This window comes from Vigna umbellata, chromosome 11 (assembly GCF_029865625.1).
Source record: "Vigna umbellata cultivar VRB3 chromosome 11, Vumbellata_1.0, whole genome shotgun sequence".
In the NCBI taxonomy this organism is placed as follows: domain Eukaryota; kingdom Viridiplantae; phylum Streptophyta; class Magnoliopsida; order Fabales; family Fabaceae; genus Vigna; species Vigna umbellata.
This window is the reverse complement of record NC_142175.1, coordinates 27,900,191-27,909,092: the sequence shown is the minus strand read 5'-3', so window position 1 is coordinate 27,909,092 and position 8,902 is coordinate 27,900,191. Positions and strand designations below refer to the sequence as shown.

Genomic DNA, 8,902 nt, shown 5'->3' with positions numbered 1-8,902 from the left:
TCATTTGATGCATTATCCGTTTTAGAGTATTATTCGTTACTTTTTTATATTTAAGAGATATATCAAAATGAAAAAAGAAAGAAAAATTTTAAAACCTAAACTAAGTGAGACTATCAATGTAATAGAAAAATAAATTTTATTTTTAAGATTAAAAGAATTGATATAGAAAAATACATTTAAATGATTATTAATTTTGACTCTTAAATTACGTAAAAGTATTTAATATTTTGGAACAAACCTTGACATCAAAATCTAAAAATAACGAGAATTTATTTTAAAATTACTTTTTCATTTTCAATAGTGAGGTGTTAGAGGCAAATTTATGCATAATGGAATAACCAGAGGAGTTTCAAGCCATGGACAGCCCACTTTCCAAATTGCAAAAGCTATTCAAATTAGGTTAACTTTTAAATAGTTAATGATTGCATAATTAGTATTTAGACGTTTAATTAATGAGTGACCATTAAGAGATAGTGTGAGATGTTTGTGGTGTTTAGAAAGGACAAAAAAGAAAACGACAAAATGTTATTAGTCTTCTGATTGTTACTGCAGCCGGAGAGAGAGAGGGCGCCGCCGCCAGAGAGAGAGCGCGCAGCCTAATGATGCCGCCGGAGAGAGAAAGAAGGAATATGCTTAGCTTGTCTTAGTATTCTTGTATTTTTTTACTATTGGGTTAAAATAAAATAAATAAAAAAGGAGAGTTATGTGGAAAAATGTTTTTTATTATATTTATTTCCGTGTAGAAATTGGAATGAAAAATATTATCATAAATAGAACGATTTTTAGAAAAAAAAAGTTCTTTTCTTTATACTCTCATCGCATAAAACAAAAATAATAATCAAACAAATTTTACAACTTTTCAAAGAATCTTGATCGTAAATTGCCATTTTGAAAACAGTGGCACGCACAAAAGTAATTTTCTCAATATCTATCTATCGTTTTGGGTTGACTATTCTAGTCTTATTTTTTTCCCTGATCGATATCCTATGTTATTTAACCTAAAGAAAAATCACATTTTAAGTATTTTTATACTTGTCTAACTTTATATCATTTAATCATACCTCGACCTGCTTAGTTTATGTGTATTATTATTTGATTATAAATCTTCATTTTAATTTGAAAGAAACACAATAATAAAAATTGGACTTAAATCGGACGACCAAAACGAGAGAGAAGGCAAAGGTATTGAAATTATGAATTATTATATTTTTATATAATAAGAGTATTTTTTATTATAAATATATTTCATATTCACATATTTTATATTTAATAAAAAATACGTTTTTTTTAAATTTAACAGAGACCAAAATTACATATTTTAAAGTCTGGTTACAAATAATTAATATAAGAAAAAATATATTTTTTTACATAACTTGTTTTTCTGTTATTTTCTTAAAAAACAAAACTGAAAACAAAAATAAGAATCTCGATAACTAACTACCATTATGTTATTAACCACAGGAATATTAAGTAAATAAATCGAGACATGTAGGGAAAATGAATATATAATAGCAGCCACTGTTGGCTTTTCAATTTGTCATCATACACAGCATGATAATGACCGAAAAAACAATAAATAAAATTAAAAAAAATTGGTACGACTCCACTATTATATAAATTCAACAAGTGTTGGCATCTTAAGGTGCTCTGCTTCTGCACTTTCCACCTTCCCATAGAGTTACAAAGAGGACCTTTCGTTCTCTCTCTATCTCTCTCTCTCTCTCTGTTGCATAGTTCAAGTAAGAACCCTAATTTTACAGAGCCAAAAAATGGGAAGAGCTCCTTGTTGTTCTAAAGTAGGGTTGCACAAAGGTCCATGGACTCCTAAAGAAGATGCATTGCTTACAAAGTATATACAAGCTCATGGAGAAGGCCAATGGAAATCACTACCCAAAAAAGCTGGTAATTGAGAGTTTTGAATTGCTGATTAGCTTATTAATTTCTCAAGTTTAATCTTTTCTTTGATGGGGTGAATGAGTTATGGTTTATGAATACAGAAATAGTGTACAAATTGAATTTTTGTTAATTTTGATTCATTGGGTAAATACTGATCGATGACTGTGATTGAATATGCAGGGCTTCTTAGATGTGGGAAAAGTTGCAGATTGAGATGGATGAATTATCTGAGACCTGATATAAAGAGAGGAAACATAACCCCAGAAGAAGATGATCTTATAATCAGAATGCATTCACTTTTGGGGAACAGATGGTCCCTCATAGCAGGAAGATTACCAGGCAGAACCGACAATGAAATAAAGAACTATTGGAACACCCATCTCTGCAAAAAGCTGAAAAATCAAACAGGAGAAGATACTGAGACACCCAATTCCTTGGAGAGTCCTCAGCAAGAACCTGCAAGTGGCAGCAAAAAGAAGAAGAACGGTGGCAAAAAGAAGAACAAGCAGAAGAACAAAGGAGACAAAGATAATGCAGAGCCACCAAAGACACAAGTTTACCTACCAAAACCAATCAGAGCGAAGGCTTTGTATTTGCCAAGAACAGATAGTAATAACACATACACCTTTGATTCCAACTCGGCAAGTGCATCAACAAACCAAGAAAAGGAAGAAAGCCCCTTGACAAAAGAATCAAACTTGGCCAGTGAATTTAGAAATGTGGGAGAAAGTGATGATTTTGGCTTCTTCAGTGAGGACCATGACCTGGTCAATGCCTCTGATATGGAATGCCACTCTTATTTTCCTTCAGATCATGGCTCTCTGCAACAACTGTATGAAGAATATTACCACCTCCTGAACATGGATCATAGCCAATTCATCGAAATGAGTTCATTTGGGGAATCTCTATTGGTGTGAAACAGTGTCGACAAAGATCGATTCACTTGATAAAGAGTTACAATTTTACTGTTCATGTGAAAAAAACATTGTTGGTAAATAATTTGTAAGTAATTCTGTGACTGTGTTTACTGAGTCTTGAGAAACTTTGACTATGATGAATCTGCAACACTCGTCACAGTTAAACATTTTTAGAAAAAAGATATATATATTAGTTAAAGAATAATGCTGAGCATATTGATCAACCACTCACGTTACTTTATACTTTTATAATTTATATTGTCTATCGTATCTAATCTCATCTTGGTTTTTGCACAATTAAAAATTCAGTCACTTGTGTATGATGCACTCCATAAACAATTGCCATTCACTGACTAAAAAACCAGTCCTTTTTACTTTAAGTGATATAATATTTTTAATGGAAGTCGAAGAAATCATTATTTATAATAGCCTAAGATGCATAATAATAATAATAATATAAACTAGTATTTTGCGTGTTAATATTATGTATTTTTTTATCATGATTGATCTAAAATTATTCTATAATTAACAATAATAATCATAAATATTAATATAAATTAATCATATAATAACACATGATGTTAAAATATTATAAAAAAATATTGTCAAATATTTTCCTATAAATTCACAATGCTTATGCTAAAGTTTTAAAATAAAATTTACTTTGTGTCAAATTGTTAATAAATTATAACTGATGTGTGGTAATGCTTGCTCAGTATCATGATGAGTCCAGATATTTATTGGGTCTTTTTTTTTGTAATTATGGCAGATAAACAGTAAAAAAATCAGTAGAAAATTGAAATTGATAGTGAGTGTTTATTCAGAAGGAGAATGATCGTTGAGAAGAATACAGAGTGAAACTTTACCATGCATGTGAGGAGAGATTTCATCGTTTTAAACTTTCTAGGAAAATGAAAAAACTTTTATGAAAGATAAATGTTTGAAAGTTTGCTTCTCATGTGCTTACCTTTATTTTTTCTTCATGATTATACAGATCTTAACAGCAGTGATGGACGCATGGTCCTAAGTTTATGAAAAAAAAGGAAATTATATATTTGAAGTCACTGTTTTATAATAAATATGTGTAATTGAGAGTATGTAAATACATCATTTGATTTTTTTTTCTTATTAAGGTCTTAGATTCGTCATTGCCAAAGAGTATTTATTATTGATAATTTATAGTTTATTTTAAATTAGATTATGGTTTTAATAATCTTTGAATCTCTTTTATGTGATTTAGGTTTTATTTTAAATTAAATTATGATTTTAATCATTTTATTAATAATTTTTTTTAATTCAAATCTAAATAAATTTCAATCTAAAATTATGTTAAATTCTAAAACAATTTAAAATAAAAAAAAAACTTAATATAATTCAAATATAATCCAAAATCATCTCAAACTATAAATATAATAAAAAATAATTAAAAAAAAACAAATTTATGTAAATTGAGTTCAAATCGAATGAGTCATGCTTTTAATAAATTAGATTCAAAATTAACTCATATTAAAATTTTAAACTTTTTTTCACCCAACCTAATCCAAACTGGATCACATTAACTAACGAATTTCTGACATATTTTAATAGCATTTTGTAATTTTAGTCTAAGATACTATTAAACTTTAGAGTGAGTTTGGTTTCAAGTGTGAAAACTAAAATACCGTGATTGTGTATGTGAAAACGAAGATTCATTTGTAGATTTTTTTAAAATGTGCAAATTGAAATCGCAAAAGTTGAGAAACTAAAATAGCAAATTAGAAATTAAAGCGTGATAAAAAATTATAATTTAACTATTTTTTAAAGTTTAAATTTCTTATTTTTTTTTCAATGAATATTAATATCAGTCAATTAAAAATTTATTTTTGAGTCGACTTTGAAGATAGTTGGTTTGTTTTAGTGTAAAAGTCAAATAAATTGGTCGTGTGATAATCTGTCATTGGAACACATTATAGTGACATGATAAATGTTTCCAGAATTAATTATTCAATCAAAAAGGACATAGTCACATAGGTCATTTACAACATAATCGAGTAGGTATACGAATAGAACAACAAAAAATCAACTAGGTTAAGGGATGAAAAAAAATCACATTATACATATTTTGACAATTTGTGTCATATGGATTATTTAGATATATACATATCTAACATCAAAAAATTTAAATTAAGTATATTGAGATAAGTGTACACACATTATCATTTTATTATTAGTAATTATTGATGAAAAAAATATATTAAGATAAAAGATAAATATGAAATTTCGTGGAGTAAGTTGCAACCTAAAAGGAATCTTACCTACATCTTTGATTTAAAATAGCATCAACAATTATATTAACATCAAATTATGAATAGATACATAGATGCTGACAAAAGTTACATCTATATATTAAATCGTATATTTATATTTTAACTATATAAATGCCAAAACAGTTTAATTACAAGACCCTTTCAAATCAAAACAAAATCGTCTTTGAATTGATCGACCCTTTAATTTATATTAGTTGAGTTAATCTTCTTTTCCATTTTTTTGGCAGCATATGCTCAGTTATAATTATGATATATTTAAAGTTTATCTGAAATTTCAGTAGAGGAAGAGATAGATTAGTGGTTGCTTAAGAGATAATCAAATCACGACCGGCACTAATTGTTTTTAGTGTTCGTAATTACGATTATATTCCTTGAAAAGTTAAATTATGATATTTAATAAATATTCACTACTAAGATCCATCAGTGTTGAAATTAACGATATATGGTGCCACTGCATCATACTATAACATTCTTAAAAAAATGAACTATTTCCAAAACATTTGGTTCATTCAAACATTTATGTTGCCACTTAAGAATAAGTCAAAAGAAAATTTTCATTCAAACCAGCATGGCCTGCAAAATTGACTGAACGATAATTGACGTATAAGTAACATTTGAGAAAAAACAAATTGAAGTAATTCAAGCTTAAATATTTAGCTGACAGAAAAAAATTTGTTAACAAAAAAGAAAAGAAATTAAAAATAGTTACTTGTTTTAATGTTTTTGAAAATATACACTAAAAATGGTAAAACCATGAATTACAAGAAAAAAAATATGGTATACAATATGTTTTCGTTTAAAAGTGAAAAATCAAATTTATGATTTAAGATTTAGTGACAAAGTTGTCACAAGCTGTGTATCCTTGAGACTGAAACTGAAACTTCAATTATCATAATTTTTGGTTTGAGATTATTTGCCAGAAAAAAATATCTAATGTATTATTATTGTTGATATGGCCAATTCCAATGTCTTTAAATTTTTTATTTCTAATTTGTAACTAAATTAAAACTCTTTTTTAATTATTATCGAGAAATGTTTTCAATCTAATTAATAATTTTAAACTCATAATTATTTATTAAATTCAAATATAGTAGAAGATATACGTGTTATATATTTCAGTTAAATATGGCTTATTTGGCTTTCTTCTTGCATATTGAACTGCATGATATTACCGATTCAAGGAATCTTCACGCTGCTGCATGGGATTTACAAATAAATTATGTTATGTAGTAAGGATATTTATGTAATAACATAAATATCTTAGATATTTGTCAAAGCCACTAACCACATTTTTAGGTAAGGTGGTTATTCTTATTTTGCTTATAAGTACAATGACAGGACCAAAGTCCAGGGACGTTCTCTTTATGCTCTAGAGACCCTAAATATTATTTCAGAGTAATATCCAATTACTCTCTTGAGAGCTTCAGCTCCATAACTCACATCTGACTTAGCGTCGGAGTATCTTTGCAGGTACCTCCCCCTCCTTTGGCGAGTATGAAGAACAACAATGATTGGAGAAAAACACGCGTCCCAGACAACCAGCAAGCAACCCAGACAGTCAAGAGCAACAAAGACACACAGGAAAATGTACACCGAAACATTTTGGCGCCCACCGTGGGGCCGAGTGTCATCTCACAAAAACCGCAAGAGGAGCACTCGGCCTCGATGAATCACTTTTTCGGAAGGAGCTACTCCCTCAAATCACTGCATTGTCACCAAGAGTTTCCTCCGCGAGCCATTAACGCCACCGCGAACATCTCTGCGAAGTCGCGCCGGTGAACACCTTAATTCAGAGGTATCATCAAATCTGGGAATGTAAAAGATCTCTGTTGGGAGCGAAAAACACTGGTATCGTTTTGTCCCATCGAAGTGCAACGGTGAATCCATTTCCATGAAATCGTGAATGCACATCGAATCTCTCTTGCCGTTATGGTTGACGACATCGTTCCTTGCTTATCTACTCAATAACACTCTTCCATTTCTGGTATCGTCCTTACTGGATGAAAGATCTTCCATGAGTGCGTCCAATAAATGAAGAGCAATGCCACCGCACCACCACCAGCAGCCTCTCTGCACTCGCACGCGCAATCAAAACCAACCCTAATTCGCCAAAACGGGAACGATCCTTTACAGTTGGTGATGAGCCTGGTCCGCAAAGAAGACCACCACTACCGTCACTAACGTTCTGATCACTGGGTCGTGCTTCATCCACCAGACTTCAGTTCATGTCTCCTTAGAACTAAGGATACAGAGGCACACCAGAAATCCCTAAAAACAGATTCGAGAATGAGAACGAAAGAACCCCAAAATCCCCAACGAGAAAAACTCTGACCAGGATTGCACAATCCGCAAATCAAAAACCCTAAATCCCCAAATTGAACTCAGTTACAGCCACATCAGGGCCATCGCCATCAAAGTGCCACCGCAAAGGCAAAGCCGCCAGTTCATCCCAAGCCTGGGAACTCCATTGTCTTCGATCACCTTGGATCGCGACTTCCGTCGACAACAACAGCATCCGGATCAGCCGTTCCGCAGTATGGCTGATTCTAGGGTTTTTTGGGGCAGAAAGGATTCTAGGGAGACCCATTCTCCACGTCTTCCGCAACCCTCGCGTAACCCACGCGTCATTCAGTTTTGCCTCCACGTCATCCAACCCAATTTCTATTCCTCAAATACTCCAGCGTTCGTCCTCGACTTTCGGCTTCGAGGACGCTCGACAATCACTATGTACGAGCGTCCAAACAGTCGGCCTCACATCCCACTTGAACGCTCGAAAAATAACTGTGTACGAGCGTCTGTCGGTCGTTCGGCCTCGTAACGAGCGCTCTGACAATCGAGCGTCACGATCGTTCGACCCAACTGATGATCAGCCATCCTTGGACAAAGACGTTCGTCCTCAAACGTCCAACAATGACTGTGAACGAGCGTTCAAAAAACAGACCGTTCGTCCTCGCCTTCGGATTCGTATACGCTCGACAATCAATGTGGACGAGCGTTCAAGCTATCAGACGTTCGTCCTCGACTTGGATTCACACGCTCGACACTCAAGGTGGACGAGCGCTCAAACCGTAGACCGTTCGTCCTCAACCTTCGGATGCGAACGCTCGACAATCAATATGGACGAGCGTTCAAGATATCAGACGTTCGTCCTCGCCCGTGGATTCGACCGCTCGACACTTAAGGTGGACGAGCGTTCAACCAAAAGACCGTTCGTCCATGACCGATTGCCATATTGTCGACCACTCATGATAGACGGCCTCAATCGGCCTCAACGTTCGGCAACTCGCCCTTAACCGTTCGTCCATTCGGTCCTCAACGTTCGGCTATCCGTGGCCTGAACAATTCGGTCACCAGTCTCAATAACGTTCGTCCACTCGAATCTGCAAGCGTTCGCCCATTCGACTACAGTTGATGGTCGCTCTGATCCTCATTGACGTTCGGTCTTTAAGTTCCACACTTCGCTCGTCATTAACGTTCGGCCTCACGCCAATCAATGTGGACGAGCGTTCAAACAGTCGCCCGTTCAGCCTCGACCCTCGGATTCAAACGCTCGTCAATCCATTACAACGACCGCTCGTCAAACACATGTCAACAAGCGTTCAAACACTGCTCGACAACCCTTTGGTACGAGCGTCCAAGCTATCAGCCGTTCGGCCTCAAAGGTTTTCGCCCTTTCGGTTTCGAGGACGCTCGACATTCAACAGCTACATACACTCCTTGACGCCAATGACGTTCGTTCTATTGGCATCAACGTTCGGCCATTACATTTCTCGGACGTTCGTC

General features: G+C 33.6%; 1 protein-coding gene across 1 annotated transcript; it reads left to right on the top strand.

The window, feature by feature from the left end:
* The first annotated feature begins 1,634 nt into the window (after positions 1 to 1,634).
* Positions 1,635 to 3,057, top strand: LOC124846216 (uncharacterized). Its single transcript, XM_047323433.2, has 2 exons — positions 1,635 to 1,902; positions 2,077 to 3,057. Exons 1-2 carry the CDS (start codon positions 1,770 to 1,772, stop codon positions 2,811 to 2,813), a joined length of 870 nt encoding a protein of 289 aa, XP_047179389.1. The 5' UTR covers positions 1,635 to 1,769; the 3' UTR covers positions 2,814 to 3,057.
* Positions 3,058 to 8,902: the final 5,845 nt, after the last annotated feature.

Bases quoted from the DNA above. Each gene is read 5' to 3' on its own strand.
- LOC124846216 (XM_047323433.2), top strand. From the start codon at position 1,770: ATGGGAAGAGCTCCTTGTTGTTCTAAAGTAGGGTTGCACAAAGGTCCA. The intron at 1,903-2,076 runs GTAATTGAGAGT...TTGAATATGCAG, and splicing joins ATCACTACCCAAAAAAGCTG to GGCTTCTTAGATGTGGGAAA.